Source organism: Chiloscyllium plagiosum, chromosome 42, assembly GCF_004010195.1.
Source record: "Chiloscyllium plagiosum isolate BGI_BamShark_2017 chromosome 42, ASM401019v2, whole genome shotgun sequence".
NCBI lineage: Eukaryota > Metazoa > Chordata > Chondrichthyes > Orectolobiformes > Hemiscylliidae > Chiloscyllium > Chiloscyllium plagiosum.
This window is the reverse complement of record NC_057751.1, coordinates 16,346,120-16,364,281: the sequence shown is the minus strand read 5'-3', so window position 1 is coordinate 16,364,281 and position 18,162 is coordinate 16,346,120. Positions and strand designations below refer to the sequence as shown.

The 18,162-nt window shown below is 51.6% G+C and overlaps 1 protein-coding gene, 1 long non-coding RNA gene and 1 other non-coding gene across 12 annotated transcripts; 1 reads left to right on the top strand and 2 right to left on the bottom strand.

Annotated features, from left to right (window-relative positions):
• Positions 1-241: 241 nt before the first annotated feature.
• Positions 242-17,880, top strand: LOC122543188 (stAR-related lipid transfer protein 7, mitochondrial-like). Its single transcript, XM_043681621.1, has 3 exons — positions 242-260; positions 3,720-3,787; positions 17,359-17,880. The coding sequence occupies exon 3, from the start codon at positions 17,386-17,388 to the stop codon at positions 17,860-17,862; it is 477 nt and encodes a 158-aa protein (XP_043537556.1). The 5' UTR covers positions 242-260; positions 3,720-3,787; positions 17,359-17,385; the 3' UTR covers positions 17,863-17,880.
• On the bottom strand, positions 7,012-16,817 carry LOC122543189. Of its 10 annotated transcripts, none has more exons than XR_006309945.1 (5): positions 16,533-16,817; positions 12,954-13,154; positions 9,918-10,679; positions 7,705-7,801; positions 7,012-7,170 (listed from the first exon to the last, which is right to left on the bottom strand). It is a non-coding gene; the product is annotated as an uncharacterized LOC122543189 (long non-coding RNA). The 10 variants fall into 10 exon arrangements; XR_006309942.1 differs by having other exon boundaries at positions 12,954-13,129; positions 16,533-16,816; XR_006309943.1 differs by lacking the exon at positions 16,533-16,817 and adding an exon at positions 13,709-14,004.
• LOC122543246 lies at positions 12,707-12,843 on the bottom strand. Its single transcript, XR_006309971.1, has one exon. It is a non-coding gene; the product is annotated as a small nucleolar RNA SNORA77 (small nucleolar RNA).
• Positions 17,881-18,162: the final 282 nt, after the last annotated feature.

Sequence of the window (18,162 nt, the reverse complement as noted above, 5' to 3'; positions counted from 1 at the left end):
CATCTGGATGGGGACGCGAATGGGAAGGGTTTAGAGGAATATGGGCCAAGTGCTGGCAAATGGGACCAATTCAGTTTGGGATATCTGGGTCGGCATGGACGGGTGGGACCGAAGAGTCTGTTTCCGTGCTGCGCGACTCTTATCAGTCTGCACTGGATGTTTGTGTCTCAAGCCCTGGAGAGGAACCCAGCCCAGGGACTTTGTGACTCAGAGACAAGGGTGACACAAACAGCAAGTCGCCGATGACACAGCCGCTGACGGTATGTGGCTGTGACTTTTGCCTTGTCGGGAAGCGCCTGGTCATGGTTGGGACACTGTCCTTGTGGTGAGCGCGCCACAGAAGCATCCTGTGGAGTCTTTTCTGCTGACGGATGAGATGATGGCTCATCTCCTTCATCCTCAAGTGCACCCTCCTGCCTTTCCTTCATAACCCAGGGTTCCCTTCTGTGTGGGGCGGAGAATTTCAGAGAAGAAATTCCTCTCTTTCTCTCTCTTCAGTGGGAGACAACCTCTCTGCATTAATTACCCTGTCAAGCACCTCCCACCCCCCCCCCCCCCCCCACCATATGTTTCCACAACACCAGCTTTAATCAACTCCAGTGAGTCCCGGGAAACACACTCCTCTTTCTCAGTACGGGACACGGAGCAGAAATTCCGCTGCCCGAGGGTTACTCTGTGGCAAAACCTTGACGCAACAGTGGAATGCAAAACATTCACCTTTCGAAAGGAATGGATTTGTCAAATTGGAAACAAAATCGCCTGAGAAACGAGGGCGCAGTTTACAGATGTCATAGCAAGCTTGCTCGTCACAAAATGTGCTGTCTCAGTCATACGGGCACTGTGTGTGTGAGCATGTCGCTGGTGACAGTGCGAGTGCAGAGTGATCTGAGTGGCGTGGTACGTCCTCTCGTGAGCCAGCACTCTCTGTTTTACGCGGAGACCGCAGCTGTTTCCGCTTGTCAGCTCTCAGCGAGTTCAAACTTGTGGCTGTCCTCACGTGAGACTCAATGAACATCGGGGGTGGGGGGGGGATAAAAAAAACGAGAAGCTCAGCAAAAGGGAGCCTTGTCCCCAAGGCTTTGTCGTCCAGCAGTCATCAGCGAAAAAAAAATGTAAACCACAACTCGTGACCTCGAACAGTCCAGAAGGACAGCCGCCCTCTGCCGGTTCCCCTCCAAACCCTCCCCCGACACACACACACACGCCATCCTGACTTGGGGAATATCTCGTTGTCCCTTCAGTGTCGCTGGGTCAACTCCCTCCCCTAACACCACTGAGGTGTTCTGACTCCCCAAGGAGTGCAGCTCATCCCCTACCCTGTCCAGGTCAGTTAGGGATGGACGGTAAATGCTAGCCCAGCCAGCGATGCCCATATCTTGCAAGCGAATTTTTAACAAAACATTCGAACAATCACCATTTGTACTGCTTATTGCAAAGTCAATTACTTGCTTCTTAAATTACCACACACCGTACTGCCTCAGATCAAGGGAATGCGCAAAGCCAGACCACGGGCATAAGGCCAGCTTGCAACTTAAAAATGGCACTGGACACACGCCACGCCAGTTATCTCATGCCCGCATTTCCCTGGAAGATGACTGTGAGCACATTATTTCTGGACACACTTAACAAAGAGACGTTTCTGTCTCCTTCTTCAGGACTTTGGAACTATTTGGCCTCCCCTTGCCAAAACAAAACGAATCTGGGCGATTCGACCTTGCATTCCTTCTCAGAAAGAGGACACGTGCCAAGAGTTGATGCCAACTACGGGCATCGGTCAGACACTTTGTGGCTTTCGATTGAGGTGCACTGTTGCCTGTTCCCGGGAGACATGCACAGGGGCATCCTCTCGTTCTTGGTTCTCAGTGCCTTCCCTGTCTCTGGAGTCTCCTCCTGCCCCACCCCTTCCCCGTGGTTCATGCCTCTGCCATTGGCGGGTCTGCCTTCAGCTGCTTGGGGCCCAACTCCCCCGATGCCGCGCTCCTGCGACGGTTCAGACGCTGCTCAAAGCCGTGCTCTTTGACCGGGTCGGCTGAGCTAACGTTTGCCGCTCGCCGTCAGGTGACCCTTTGACCATTCTCCAACAAGGCGCCAAGGTCGTTTCCATTCTGTCGAAGACACCAGGTAAACGCGCCATCCAGGTAATGTTGCCTGTGTGAAGAGCCAGGGAAAAGGTTCACTGCCCTCCAAGTCCACAGGTCTTTTTGTAAGTGGCTGGTAGTGACGAGGGAGCTGGGGGCTGTACAGCCGGGATATACGCTTGGGTCTAACCTATTAGCAATATAGGTGAGGGAATGAAATGTAGTTTGGAGCCAGGTGGGTGAGCTGTGAGGAGGATGCGGAGATGCCTCAGGGTGACGGAGACAAGCTGCATGGGTAGGCAAATGCATGAGTCAATGCAGGTTAATGTGGAGTGATGGGAGGTTCTCCACTCAGCCAGCAGAAACAGGGAGGCCATTCAGGGAAAGTGGGGGGGGGGGAGGTGGGGAGAGATGCCACGCGACCTGGGTGTCCCTCCTACCCCACTGGCTGAAAGCCAGCCTTGCAGGAGCAGCGGGCGGTGAGGAAGGGCCTCTGGGGCGTTGGGCCCTCCGTGGCGAGAGGAGCAGGGACGGACAGGGGGAAGCCTCCGCCCTGGAGGACTGTGGACGGGCGGTTTGGGCTCTCTTTGTCTGAGAAAGGATGTTCTGATGATGGAGGGAGTGTGACACAACGTCGTGGGCCAAAGGGCCTGTTCTGTGCTGTACCTTTCTATGTTCTAACGTGACAAAGGTTTACCAGGTTTCTGGGAATGGCAGGCCTTGACATCTGAAGAGAGACTGGGCCGGTTAGGATTACAATAATCCGAATGGGGTAGGTGAGGCTTTCATTGAGGCCTACCAAATGCTAACATGGACGAGGCAGGGGAAACGCAGGATGTTCCCAATGACTGCGGAGTCTTACGGATGTGGGGCAGGCCATTTAGGACTGAGATGAGGAGAAATGTCATCACCCAGAGAGGGGTGGAAATCTCTGCCGCAGAAAGCCGCAGACACTGAATGTTTTCAGGTGGACACAACTCTTGGGGCTGAAGGGGAGGAAGCGGGAACAGGAGACCGAGTCGGACGATCAACCCACGATCACGTCGAATGGCGGAGCAGGCTGGAGGGGCTGAGTGGCCTCCTCCTGCTCTGATTTGGGAACATTTCCAGTCGGCGGTTACTTCAGGACGTCAACAATCCTGCTTTTCCTCCCAGACCCGCCTCGATGTTTGCCAGAAGCCATAGAAATACATCGGAAACACCGTCGCGCGCCTCAGACGTCGCGCCTTCTGTTTTTTTGTGTGCACCCGGTAAACCAGCCCTTCCTTCGCCCTGAATGAGTGCCTTTCGGAGCCTGAGTCCCGCAATCGATTTCAAGAAGTCTGAAGCTGCTGTTGTTGGTTATTTCGGTTTGCTCAGGCACTTATAAATTGGCCTCCCGTCAAAGTGAAGAAAAACATGCCAAAGGCGTCTCGACCAAAATCGGCAGACCACACCTGCCAACAGCTCCAGTCTGCTTCTGGAGCTGTAAGAAACACAGCCATCGCCGAGCGAAGGCCTGGGTGATTGCGTACTTGCGGGTCTTGACCTGACCCTCTCGTGAACCTGGCCTGCAGCAACAAAAGCTCAGGCGAGGCCTTGTCCCGCAAGCCTCGCCCTTGAGAAATGCCGCGTTCAACTCTTCCCTCTCCTGTTTTTCAGGTGCTCCTGATCCTGGCGAAAACGTTTCTGGCGGAGGACGACTCGAAACTCGGCGAGGATGTGTGCTGGTGAGTTTGAGAAAAAGGCCAGCACGGTGGGCTCAGTGGTCAGCACCGCTGCCTCACGGCGCCAGGGGCCCGGGTTCGATTCCACCTTCAGGCGCCTGTCGGTGTGGAGTTTGCACACTCCCCGTGTCTGCGTGGGTTTTCTCCGGGTGCTCTGGTTTCCTCCCATGGTCCAAAGATGTGCAGGTGACGGTGGATTGGCCATGCTAAATTACCCATCGAGCTCTGGGATGTGCAGGTTAGGGTGGATTTGCCATGCTAAATTATCCATAGTGTTTAGGATATGCAGGTTAGGGTGGATTGGGTAATTTAGCACGGCCAATCTACCCTAACCTGCACATCCTAAACATTATGGATAATTTAGCATGGCCAATCCACCGTAACCTGCACATCCCTGAGCTCTATGGGTAATTTAGCATGGCCAATCCACCCTAACCTGCACATCACTGAGCACTATGGGGTAATTTAGCACGGCCAATCCACCCTAACCTGCACAGCTTTGGATTGTGGGAGGAACTTGTCCATGCCAACCTAAACTGATCTAGTTCCATTTGCCAGCACTTGGCCCATATGCCTATTAACCTTTCCTACTCATATACCCATCCTGATGCCTTTTAAATGCTGTAATTGCACCAGCCTCCACCACTTCCTCTGGCAGCTCGTTCCATTCGCACACTACCCTCTGGTCTGTTTCCATGCTGTGTAACTCTATACAGCACCCAGAGGAAATTCACGCAGATATGGGGAGGGAATGTGCAAACTCCATGCAGACAGTCGCCCGAGGCTGAGGCCTGGCGCGGTGAGGCAGCAGTGCTAACCACTGAGCCACTGTACTGCCCTCACAGCGGTCATAAAGTCAAGGCCAGTGGTAGTCAGCCAGAATAGAACTTTGGGAAAGCAAATCTTAGCAGGACTTATACACTTAATGGTAAGGTCCTGGGGAGTGTTGCTGAACAAGGAGACCTTGGAGTGCAAGTTCATAGCTCCTTGAAAGTGGAGTCGCAGGTAGATAGGATAGTGAAGGCAGCGTTTGGTATGCTTTCCTTTATTGGTCAGAGTATTGAGTACAGGAGTTGGGAGGTCATGTTGCGGCTGTGTTTTCCCTGGAGCGTCGGAGGCTGAGGGGTGACCTTATAGAGGTTTATAAAATCATGAGAGGGCTTGGATAGGGTGAATAGACAAATCTTTTCCCTGGGGTGGGTGAGTCCAGAACTAGAGGGGCATAGGTTTAGGGTGAGAGATATAAAAGAGACCTAAGGCGCAACTTTTTCTCACAGAGGGTGGTACGTGTGTGGAATGAGCTGCCAGAGGATGTGGTGGAGGCTGGTACAATTGCAACATTTAAGGGGCATCTGGATGGGTATATGAATAGGAAGGGTTTGGAGGGATATGGGCCGGGTGCTGGCAGGTGGGACTAGATTGGGTTGAGATATCTGGGTCAGCATGCACGGGTTGGACCAAAGGGTCTGTTTCCGTGCTGTGCATCTCTGTGACTCTATGACAAAGGGACACACTCATCAGGACACAGACAAGAATGCCAAATTTCAATGATCACAGCAAACTTATATCTAACAATTCACCTTTGTACCTGCAGAATAAATTGTGTCTTGAGTGTCACTGAATAGTGAGACTCATCAAGGATTACCAACAGGATAAATGCAAGAATGCCCAATTTCAAACACTCACAACACCTTATATTTCTACCTAATAGTTCACATTGTCTTGTGGTATAAATTGTCGTGACTGTTTGATTCTTGCATTTGTTCTGATGTAAGTTTCCAACACTTGGGTTCTGTTCAACAAACGTTCCAATTAAAACAAGTCAATGATTCATCCCGCAGCAGAAAAGTTGCGTTGATTGGCTGGAAATTATCATTTGAATTTTAAGTCCTGCCCAGGACCCTTGGGAACGTGCCTCAATTCAGCAATGACTGGGGCAGTTCAGTTCTACCAAGGCCAAATTGCAATCCCTTGAAGCAGCCAGGGTACTCCCACCACTGGCCATTGGAGACGGGAGGTCTGTGTATTTCTGCTCATTGTCCCGCCCGTCCCCAGGGCATCAGGCGCCATCTGCTGGCACTGCACGGCCACGCTGCTCAAGACTTTTTGTGCAAAGAGTTTAGTGGAAGGGTTTGAAATGCAGAGGTGAGTACAGAACAACCTCGATTATCCAGTCGATAAAGGCAAGGAGTCTTTTGTTCAGACAGCTAACTGTTCGGATAACGAAGAATGTTTTTACAGGACCTTGAGATCTTGTTTGGATAATCCGAAATTCAGATAATTGATGTTCGGATAACTGTATTTAATGACTATGGGGGGGGGGGGGAGGAATATTCCCCATGGCTTACAGGATGAGCTGTGACAATGGTGTCACAATGGCTAGCGCTGCTGCCTCGCGGTGCCAGGGACCCGGCTCCAATTCCAGCCTCGGGCAACTGTCTGTGCAGAGTTTGCACATTCTCCCCCCTCATGTCTGCATGGGTTTCGTCCGGGTGCTCCGGTTTCCTCCCACAGTCCAACAATGTGTAGTTAGAGTGGATTGGCCATGCTAAATTACCCAGAGTGTTCAGGGATGTGCAGGTTCAGGTGGATTGACTATGCTAAATTACCTATAGTGCTCAGGGATGTGCAGGTTAGAGTGGATGGTCTGTGCTAAATTACCCATATTGTTCAGGGATGCACAGGATAGGGTGGATTGGCTGTGCTAAATTGCCCATTGTGCTCAAGGATGTGCAGGTTAGGGTGGATTGGCTATGCTAAATTACCCATAGTGCTCAGGGATGTGTAGGTTAGGGTGGATTGGCCGTACTTAATTGCCCGTATTGTCCAGAGATGTGCAGGTTAGCCATGGGTGAAACTTTATTGCTGGAACAGCACAGCAGGTCAGGCAGCATCTAGGGAACAGAAGATTCGGGATTGGCCGTGCTAAATTACCCATAGTGCTCAGGGATGTGCAGGTTAGGGTGGATTGGCCGTACTTAATTGCCCGTATTGTCCAGAGATGTGTAGGTTAGCCATGGGGAAATGCAAAGTTACAGCATTAGTGGGTCTGGGTGGGATGCCGTCTGGAGGGTTGGTGTGGACTTGATGGGCCGAACAGCCTGCTTACAGACTGTAGGGATTCAGTGATTCATTTGACTGATTTCTTTCGTGCAGGGCTGGATGTGTATTCAGTATCTCTCTCCAGCCAGCTGTTTGCCCTGACAGTAATGAAACCCACACCACACTGTATTTCTAGCTTTTATTGTGCAGCAGGAGCCAGAGCTGGATTCCACCTTGCCTCCAGCTCCCTTTGCTCAGCTCCAAACTGCAACCTGGGATGGTTCTGTCCAGAAAGGAAACTCTGGGAGAGCTGTCAATGGCAACTTCCTCTTCCGAAACTCTGTCTGAAAGAGAAAAGGAAGGACATCAATTTGTGAAGGGTGAGTGCCCCTGAACCCTCTCATTGTGTTACCTGACAATCGATCTCTCAGAGAAACCTAAGAGATACAGTGGGAATGTCACTGGGCGAGTAATTCAGAGATCCTGGCTGAATATCAAGGGGCATTTGGGTACAAATCCCACCAAGGTATGAGTTAAATTCGAATAATAAATCGAGGATTTTAACCTCGTCTTTGTAATTGTCATGAAACTGTCTAATATAAACTAAAAGCCATCCATTTAACTAACGATCTCCACCTTTATCCAGTCTGGCCCGACATGGCACTGGGCTGAGGAATGGCATATGGAGTTGAATTTGGATAAATGTGAGGTCTAATTGCATTTTGGTACAACACTCAAGGGCAGGACTTATACAATTAACGGGTTGTGCTGTACGCCAGAGATCCAGGCGTCCGGCTACATAATGTTTTGCAATTTGTGTCACAGTTAGACAGGGAGGTTAAGAAGGCATTCAGCACGCTCGCCTCGATTGCTCAGACCTTTAAGTCCAGGAGTCGGACGTCAGGTTGAGGCTGTTCAGGGCCTGGTCCATGTGGTGAGGCCTTTTCTGGAGTTGTGTGTGCAGTTCTGGTCGCCCTGTTATAGTAAAGATATTACTGAGCTGGAGAGGGTTCAGAGATGTTGGTGGGAATGGAGGGGTTGAGGTATATTAAAAAAAAAAGACTGGAAAGGCTGGGAGTTTTTTCAATGGAGCGTGGGAGGTTGAGGTTAATAAAATCATGAGGGGCAGAGTGAAGATGCATGGCAACGGTTCTTTCGCCAAGGGTTGGGGGAGTTTAAAATTAGGGGGCATACTTTTCAGATTTAAAAGATTTAAAAATGACATGAGGAGCAATGACACCCTGGAGGTTTTGTTTAGATTAGATTCCCTACAGTGTGGAAACAGGCCCTTCGGCCCAACAGGTCCACAACGACCCTCCGAAGAGTAACCCACCCAGACCCATTTCCCTCTGACTAATGCAGCTAACACTATGGGTAATTTAGCATGGCCAATTCACCCTAACCTGCACATCCCTGAGCACTATGCACTATGGGTAATTTAGCACGGCCAATCCACCCTAACCTGCGCATCCCTGGGCACTATGGGTAATTTAGCACGGCCAATCCACCCTAACCTGCGCATCCCTGGGCACTATGGGTAATTTAGCACGGCCAATCCACCCTAACCTGCGCATCCCTGGGCACTATGGGTAATTTAGCACGGCCAATCCACCCTAACCTGCGCATCCCTGGGCACTATGGGTAATTTAGCACGGCCAATCCACCCTAACCTGCGCATCCCTGGGCACTATGGGTAATTTAGCACGGCCAATCCACCCTAACCTGCGCATCCCTGGGCACTATGGGTAATTTAGCACGGCCAATCCACCCTAACCTGCGCATCCCTGGGCACTATGGGTAATTTAGCATGGCCAATTCACCCTGACCTGCACATCTTTGATCTGTGGGAGGAAACCAGCACATCCAGAGGGAAACCCACGCAGACATTGTGCAAACTCCACACAGACATTCTCCCAGTCACCCGAGGCCGGAATCAAACCTGGGACCCTGGTGCTGTGAGACAGCAGTGCTAACCACTGAGCCACCGTGCCGCCCGTGTTTAAAGTGGATAACGTGCAAGTCATCACTTAAACAGCCACACGCCAAGATCTGTCCGTAGTAGGGACTTTAAACATCTGAAAACGAACAAGACCTTGTTATCGGAAGGACTATATTAAACTGGAAAGAGGGCAGAAGAAATTTACAAGGATGTTGCCAGGACACCAGGGTCTTAGCCACACGGAGAGGTTGGTCAAGCTAGGATTTTTGTTTTTCTTTAGAGCGCAGGAGACCGAGGGGGGGGATCTTATAGAGTTGTTGAAGACCATGAGAGGCATGGATAGGGTGAACGCACTCAGTCTTTTTTCCCCCCAGAGTTGGGGAATCAAGGATTGGAGGGCATCAGTTTAAGGTTAGAGGGGAAAGAATAAAAGGGAACTTGAGGCGCAATGTTTTTACACAGAGGGTGGTACGCACATGGAATGAGGTGACAGTGGAGGTGGTCGATGCATTAACAATATTTAAAAGGCATTCGGACAAATGCACAGATAGGAAAGGATTAGCAGGAAGTAGGCCAAATGCAGGGAAATGGGGTGAATGTGGACGGACAATTTGGCCAGTATGGACTGGTTGGGCCAAAGGGCCTGTCTCTGTGCCCTGGGACTCTCTGACCAGGCTCTTAAACCCCACAGCAACGCTTTAGCCCACCCCAGACAAATTTCTAGCCAGATTTCACTGCCGTCATCATGTTAACTGGGCCCGAGCGCCACTCGTTTTCACACCACCTTTCTCGGCAATCGCTTGTTTCCCGGACACTGCCCTGGTATGGCTCCCGTGCAGATGGTGGACGGCGTCAGTGGGAAAAAAATATAGTTACCGACATCGCAGGCGCAGAAAGCGCCAGGTAGGAAAAGCAGCTCCGGGCGCAGAGTGAGCCTGCGGAGAGGGGAGAGGTCAAAACGGTGGAAGGAGGAGCCACATTCGTCCCAAGCCCAGAAACCTAACCGTTCACACCATCAGAGTGAACGTGGCTGTGTCGGTTCGGGTAAAGACACTCCAATTACAAAACCAATCCAAGTCCTAGATCGGCACAAGACAGAACGTTCCGTGTTGACATTTGAACGATATTGTCATAGCTTGCTGGGACGCCTACCTTCTGCGATTTTGGAGAAGACTGGTAGCTCAGGTTGAGGTCCCAGTCGGAAGTTTGCTGGCTAAGCTGACGGTCTGTTCGCAGATGTTACATCACCGTGCTCAGTAACATCGACAGTGAGCCTCGGGTGAAGCGCTGGTGTTCTGTCTCGCTTATCCGTCTTGGGCTGTTGTAGTGGGGGACATCATTTCCGGTTCTGCTTCTCAGAGGTTGGTAAATGCAGTCCAAATCGATGTGTTTGTTGATCGAGTTCCCGTTGGAATGCCAGGTTTCGAGGAATTCTCGTGCACGTCTCTGTTTAGCCTGTCCCAGGATGGGTGTGTTGACCCAGTCGAAGTGGTTCCATCTTCGTCTGTACGTAAGGATACTAGTGATAGTGGGTCATATCTTCTGATGGCTGATTGGTGTTTGTGTATCCTGGTGGCTAGTTTCCTGCCTGTCTGTCCAATGTAGTGTCTGTTACAGTCCTTGCACGGTATTTTATAAATGACACTCATTTTGCTGGTCGTGGGTATAGTGTCCTTTAGTTCATCAGTAGCATTTGTTAGGTTTGTGGGCTACCACGATGCCAAGGGGGTCAGAGTAGTCTGGTAGTCATTTGATATATGGTAGGATGGCTAGAGTTTCTGGACGCGTGGGTTTGTTGTTGAAGAATCGGTGGACCGTGCTCTGTTGGCTCTTCAGGCAACTGTCAGGAGGCTAAGGGACCCCAACAGGCATCAGAACATGAGTGTGCGTGCACTGGCAGACCTCATCGGGCACCTTAAAAGGAGAAGAGAGACGGATACAACTCAACGAACATAAGAACTAGGAGCAGGCCCTCCAGCCCACCCAAGCCTGCTCCGCCATTCAATAAGATCACGGCTGCTCTTTTTGTGAATGAACTTGCAACACTGCTGCAAAGATGGAAGCTTTTCTTCAGGACAAATGCCAAATTGTCCAAACGATCGCAACAAGGGGCGGCATAGTGGCTCGGTGGTTAGCACCGCTGCCTCATGGCACCAGGGACCCAGATTCGATTCCAGCCTCAGGCGAATGTCTGTGTGGAGTTTGCACATTCTCCCAGTGTCTGTGTGGGTTTCCTCCCACAGTCCAAAGATGTGCAGGTTAGGGTGGATTGGCCATGCTAAATTACCCATAGTGCTCAGGGATGTGCAGGTTAGGGTGGATTGGCCATGCTAAGTTGTCCCATAGTGTTCATGTACAGGTTAGGGTGGATTGGCCACGCTAAATTGTCCCATCGTGTTAGGTGCATTAGTCAGGGATAAGTATAGGGTAGGGGAATGGGCCTGGGTGTGTTACTGTTCGGTGGGGCGGTGTGGACTTGTTGGGCTGAAGGGCCTGTTTCCATAATGTAGAGAACCTAATCTAATAGACACAGAGAAAAGGGTTAGTGATTGGTGGCAACTGGATTCCGGTCAGCTCAGGCTGAGCCAGTGAGAAAGCAGACGGGTTCCCTCACGTTCCCAGGTAGTTAACAATGGCGCACGGCTGCTGTTTGCCGAGAATGGGTCTCCTGCATATAAATAAATCCAGCAAGCATATAAGACCCGTGTTTCAGGCTCAACTGATTACTGTGTCTCGTTTGTGAGGGTTGCGGGAAACGTACTTGGATTTGTTTAGCAAGTGCTGCCCAATCATGGAAAAACGTCTCACAGTCCAAGTTCCGCTCCCAGTTGACAGGTACAAAGCAAACATTAAAAAAAACCAGCTTTGATAACACGTTCCCCACACTTTCATGATCAGGAAGGCACTAATTTTAAATTCACTAATGGGGCATGGCCATGTTGCCCTTGAAAAGATGGTGGTGAGTTGCCTTCCTGAATCACTGCAGTCCGCGTACTATGGGTTGACCCACAATGTCCTGAGGGAGGGAGGGAACGCCCCTCAAGACTTCAAAGTTGAGTTGAGACCAAAGAACCCGGTGCTTGATGGGAATCCTTCCCCCCTCCGTTTCCCTTTTCCATTCTGCAAAGTCAGAATTCTTGTTGACTGGTCGAATATTTCTGCAACTGATTTGGATGTGAGCATAAGAGGTTTAGTTAGTAAGTTTGCAGATGACACCAAAATCAGAGGTGTAGTGGACAGCGAAGAAGGGTTACCTCAGATTACAATGGGACCTTGTTCAGATGGGCCAATGGGCTGAGGAGTGGCAGATGGAGTTTAATTCAGATAAATGTGAGGTGCTGCATTTTGGGAAAGTAGATCTTAGCAGGACTTATCCACTTAATGGTAAGGTCCTAGGGAGTGTTGCTGAACAAAGAGATCTTGGAGTGCAGGTTCATAGCTCCTTGAAAGTGGAGTCACAGGTAGGTAGGATAGTGAAGACGGAGTTTCGTATGCTTTCCTTTATTGGTCAGAGTATTGCATACAGGAGATTTCCCTGGAGGGTCAGAGGCTGAGGGGTGACCTTATTGAGATTTATAAAATCATGAGGGGCATGGAAAGGATAAATAGACAAAAATCTTTTCCCTGGGGTGGGGGAGCCCAGAACTAGAGGGGCATAGGTTTAGGGTGAGAGGGGAAAGATATAAAAGGGACGTAAGCGGCAACTTTTTCACACAGAGAGTGGTACGTGTATGGAATGAGCTGCCAGAGGAAGTGGTGGAGGTGGTACAATTGCAACATTTAAAAGACATTTGGATGGGTATATGAATAGGAAGGGTTTGGAGGGATATGGGCTGGGTGCCGGCAAGTGGGACTAGATTGGGTTGGGATATCTGGTCGGCATGGACGAGTTGGACCGAAGGGGAAGGGTCTGTTTCCATGCTCTAAATCACTATGACTCTATAACTGTTCCAGAGAAGTTGTGGCTGTTGTGACCTCTACGGGACACAGCAAATACATACAGTACTCTGGGGATTTCCTGTCGCAGACTTAAAAAGGTGCCAGGCCAGGGAAAAGGTCTGACCCAGAGTGAGTCTGCAAATAAGAACTGCCTGAATTGACTGAAATATGTTTGAGAACATTTATGCCCTTCCCACCAAATGCCCCAAAGGCTGTTAAAGCTGTAGCTTGGCATTACCAAACACTTACCATTGGCTTTACCACAGTGTCTTAACATCTCTGCGATCTAAGGAATCGCAGCCTTCATTCTGCTTTGCAGTTTCCACTAGCAGGAAGTCATCCCACAGCACCCACTTTGAGACTCCAAACCGCTTCCCAACTGCATTCATGCCTCATTTCACACGACGAAGCAACCTTCAAAGGCGCTATACAAATGCAAGCTGTCACCTCCTGGAAGTAAAAGTTGGGTTTTACTTAAGACAGGGGCAACATCCTGCGGAAGATGGCAATCCAACCGCAGGAAGGAGAAAATGTTGGAAACACCCAGGAGTAGCACTGCAGTCAATTCCTGCCTCCTGCTATCGCACTGGGGAGGCATTGCAATCCTTCCCCCCCCCCCCCCCCCCGCCTGCTGCTCCCCCACCATCTCTCTGGAGCTGCTGCCAAATCCACATCACACCAACATTTCAGACCCAACCTGCATTCCAGAATCCATCCAGCCTGCCAGCAGTGAAAATAGCCAAGCCTCTCATGATCAGCTCTGTCTCTTCAGCTTGTTACCCCTCACATTTTATTATTGGGGGTGGGGGAGTGGAAAGAGGGCTAACTGAGGTTGGATCCAGACACCCTTTCCAGACTGGACAACTCAGGGAGTATCACATGGCATTTCCAGCCTTTAGTGAAACTGACTCACTTTCCCTTACTAGGGCTATTTATGCAACTCCTGCAAGAGAAAGCTTGATTTCTCTTGGATACTTTCATCAGATGACACTAGGAGCTAATACCTGTTTGATTCAGTCAGAAGAGTTAACAATACGACCTGATAGTGACAGAGTCTCCACTTCACCATATGATCCTCCCTGCCGCCGCCATTTTCCCTTACTGGCCTCTGGACCGCCCCTTATCGTTACTATTGGTCCACGTCAAAGGCACCCAGGTCGCTCATTGGCTACTAAACGTGACACTCAGCGCCTTGACGCAATGCGTTCTGGGATTTGTAGTTTCCTTCTCTTCTGCTTAGTCCCATTCAGATTACTTACAGTGTGGAAACAGGCCCTTCGACCCAATAAGTCCACACCGATCCGCTGAAGTGCCACGTACCCACACCCATTCCCCTACATTTACCCCTTCTCCTAACACTACAGGCAATTTAGCATGGACAATTCACCTAACCTGCACATTTTTGGATTGTGGGAGGAAACCCATGCTGAGACAGGGAGAATGTGCAAACTCCACACACACAGTCACCTGAGGCAGGAATTGAACCCGGGTCTCTGGCGCTGTGAGGCTGCAGTGCTAACCACTGTGCCACAGTACCACCCTGGGAGTTTGCACCTGTCCAAGCCTTCTACGGAGGCCCCAAAACTGCTCCGCTGATAAAACAGTTGAGAGATGTGATGAACTGAGATTGAAGCTGGCATGCTGCAGATAGATGCAGCATTTGGCCACTTTTGGAATATTGCGTGCAATTCTGGTCTCCTTCCTATCGGAAAGATGTTGTGAAACTTGAAAATGTTCAGAAAAGATTGACAAGGATGTTGCCAGGGTTGGAAGGTTTGAGCTACGGGGAGAGGCTGCATAGGCTGGGGCTGCTTTCCCTGGAGTGTCGGAGGCTGAGGGAGTGACTTTACAGAGGTTATAAAATCATGAGGGGGCATGGATAGCAATAAATAGACATGTATTTCCCCTGGGACGGGGGGAGTCCAGAACTAGAGGGCATAAGGTGAGAGGGGAAATATAAAAATGTGACGTAAGGGGCAACTTTTTCACGCAGAGGGTGGTGTGTGTATCGAATGAGCTGCCAGAGGAAGTGGTGGAGTTGAAAAATGTGGCGCTGGAAAAACACAGCTGGCCAGGCAGCATCCAAGGAGCAGGAGAATTGACATTTTGGGCATAAGCCCTTCATCAGGAATCCTGAAGAAGGCCTTATGCCCGAAATGTCAATTCTCCTGCACCTCGGATGCTGCCTGGCCTGCTATGTTTTTCCAGCACCATATTTTTCAACTCTGGTCTCCAGCATCTGCAGTCCTCACTTTCTCCTAGAGGAAGTGGTGGAGACTGGTATAATTACAGCATTTGAAACTTTATTGCTGGAACAGCACAGCAGGTCAGGCAGCATCCAGGGAACAGGAGATTCGACGTTTCGGGCACAGGCCCTTCTTCATTCCTGAAGAAGGGCCTGTGCCCGAAACGTCGAATCTCCTGTTCCCTGGATGCTGCCTGACCTGCTGTGCTGTTCCAGCAATAAAGTTTCAACTTTGATCTCCAGCATCTGCAGACCTCACTTTCTCCCCTAATTACAGCATTTAAAAGGCATCTGGCTGTGTATAATAATAGGAAGGGTGTGGAGGGATAGGGGCCAAGAGCTGGCAAATGGGACTCGACTTTTTAGGTTATCTGGTTAAAGGGTCTGTTTCCGTGCTTTACATCTCTATAACAGGTCTCACAATATTTATGCACAGTTAATATTTCAACTTCAATCTGACATCTCTCAAGTACTCCCGACCAAACCATCTTCCTCCACTTTGAGCATGCTCACTGCCCCTTCTCCCCATCCTGTTCTGGGCATGCTCACATTGCCCCATCTCCCCAACACCCTGACCATGCTGACATTGTCCCATCTCCTCCTGCACACTGACCATGCTGACATTGCCCCATCTTCCCCAACACAGTGAGCATGCTCACATTGCCCCTGCACTTGGAGCATGCTCACATTGCCCCGACTCCCCAACACTGAGCATGCTCACATTGCCCCATTTCCTCCCTGCACTTGGAGCATGCTCACATTGCCCCGACTCCCCAACACTGAGCATGCTCACATTGCCCCATTTCCTCCCTGCACTTGGAGCATGCTCACATTGCCCCGACTCCCCAACACTGAGCATGCTCACATTGCCCCGCCTCTCCAACACACTGAGCATGCTCACATTGCCCCGCCTCTCCAACACACTGAGCATGCTCACATTGCCCCGCCTCTCCAACACACTGAGCATGCTCACATTGCCCCGCCTCTCCAACACACTGAGCATGCTCACATTGCCCCGCCTCTCCAACACACTGAGCATGCTCACATTGCCCCGCCTCTCCAACACACTGAGCATGCTCACATTGCCCCGCCTCTCCAACACACTGAGCATGCTCACATTGCCCCGCCTCTCCAACACACTGAGCATGCTCACATTGCCCCGCCTCTCCAACACACTGAGCATGCTCACATTGCCCCGCCTCCCCAACACACTGAGCATGCTCACATTGCCCCGCCTCCCCAACACACTGAGCATGCTCACATTGCCCCGCCTCCCCAACACACTGAGCATGCTCACATTGCCCCGCCTCCCCAACACACTGAGCATGCTCACATTGCCCCGCCTCCCCAACACACTGAGCATGCTCACATTGCCCCGCCTCCCCAACACACTGAGCATGCTCACATTGCCCCATTTCCTCCCTGCACTTGGAGCATGCTCACATTGCCCCGACTCCCCAACACTGAGCATGCTCACATTGCCCCGCCTCCCCAACACTGAGCATGCTCGCATTGCCCCGCCTCCCCAACACACTGAGCATGCTCACATTGCCCCGCCTCTCCAACACACTGAGCATGCTCACATTGCCCCGTCTCCTCCCAGCTGGTTATCGGATATTCAGGTTCCGGGGCTCCTCATTTCCGCTGGAGGTATGACCCGTGCCTCTCGCGCTTCTCCTGGCGGTCAGTAACCGCTTTCCTTCTCTTCGCTTTCCCCGGCCACCCAGCCACGTGTTATACGGATATCAGTTGTGATGGTGGGGGAGGATGTTATCAGCCCCAGCTCGTTCCGGGTCGGCGGTGCAGGGTCACTTGCTGGGTCCCCACACCGTGGTGGGGGAGGGGGCGGAGCCTGACGCTGATTGACGGGGGGGGGGGGAGCCTGACGCTGATTGACGGGGAGGGCCCTCGACCAATAGCGGCAGGGCCCTCTGCAGAGCGGGCCAATCAGATCGAGGTGCGCGAGGATGCACCACGTGGGTGCGGTGATTGACAGGAGGCAAGGAGGAAGGGAGGGAGAGAGGGACATTCAGCCAGCCAAAGGGGGAGAATTGGTAAAGAAGGGTTTAGTGGGCGAGGGAGGGGACAGGGGCATTGAGAGAGCCAAAAGAGAGGGAATTGCTAAAGAAGGGTTGAAACAGCAAGAGAGAGGCATTAGGGTAGGAGGGGGATAATTAGAGGAGCATTGGGAGCAGGGCACAGAAAGGCTAGGGCCTGTGTGCAGGAGAACCCTGGCAACAGTTTGCAAAGGGAATGTCCCCATTACGCCATTAAAAGGGCTCGACCCACCTGCGGGTTGTTGCAAAGATAAAATAGCTGCCGTGGGCAGCGTTTGCGACTCGCCCCGGCTGGGGCGTTGTGTCTCCAGCGCTCTTGCTGACTGCTGTCACTCTCCTGTTTTGTCCGCAGCTGAAGGTTGGCCCCGCTGCGTGTGCCATGTTGACCGTGAGGAGGCCAGCCGTACTCCTGCCCTCAGCCCGTTCGAAGCCGCCGCTCGGCGAGTCCTACTCGCAGTGGCTGCGCTCGGCCTGCTTCTCGAGCCAGCCCGGGGGTTGGCGCAAGGTAGTTGAGCCGGAGGCCTGGAGGAAGTGGGCGGGTGACGTCCAGCGGTGGGCACTGGGCTGGCTGAGGGATCGCGGCGGCGGCTCGAGGGGTGTGGCCCGCCAGAAGCTGGTGTCGATTCTCGCCAGTCAGTGCAGCTACGTGACCGGGCAGAGGCTGCGGAGGGCACAGCAGATCGGGCAGCTGTACAGCAACCTGTACTCGGAGCGGTCCCGCCGGGGCCTGATCACCAGCCTGTGGAGGCGATTCCACAGCCGGAACCGGGGCACTGGCGGCAAGCTGGTGGCTGCCTTTGCTGCCGCCTTCATGTGGGACAACGAGAGGATTCAGGACGAGGAGCTGCAGCGGTGAGTGCCCACAGGGCAGTACAATCGAGGCGGGAAAAGCAGCAGTAGGCCATTCAGCCCGTCGTGTCAGCTCTACTCTAACCAATCTGATCATCCTCTCGCTGCGCTCGCCCCCGTGACCCTTGATTTCTTCTCCCTGGTTAAATATCTGTATCTCCAGCCTCAAATCTGCTTCTCGCCTTCCCTAAAACAAGCAGAGCAGAAGAAATTTGAAGCGATCATTGAAGGAAAATGCTGACCTGGCAGTGAGATGTTGAGGGAGGAATGGCTGTTGGAAATAATGTTCACATCTCGCCTTTTTCTT

Bases quoted from the DNA above. Each gene is read 5' to 3' on its own strand.
- LOC122543188 (XM_043681621.1), top strand. From the start codon at position 17,386: ATGTTGACCGTGAGGAGGCCAGCCGTACTCCTGCCCTCAGCCCGTTCG.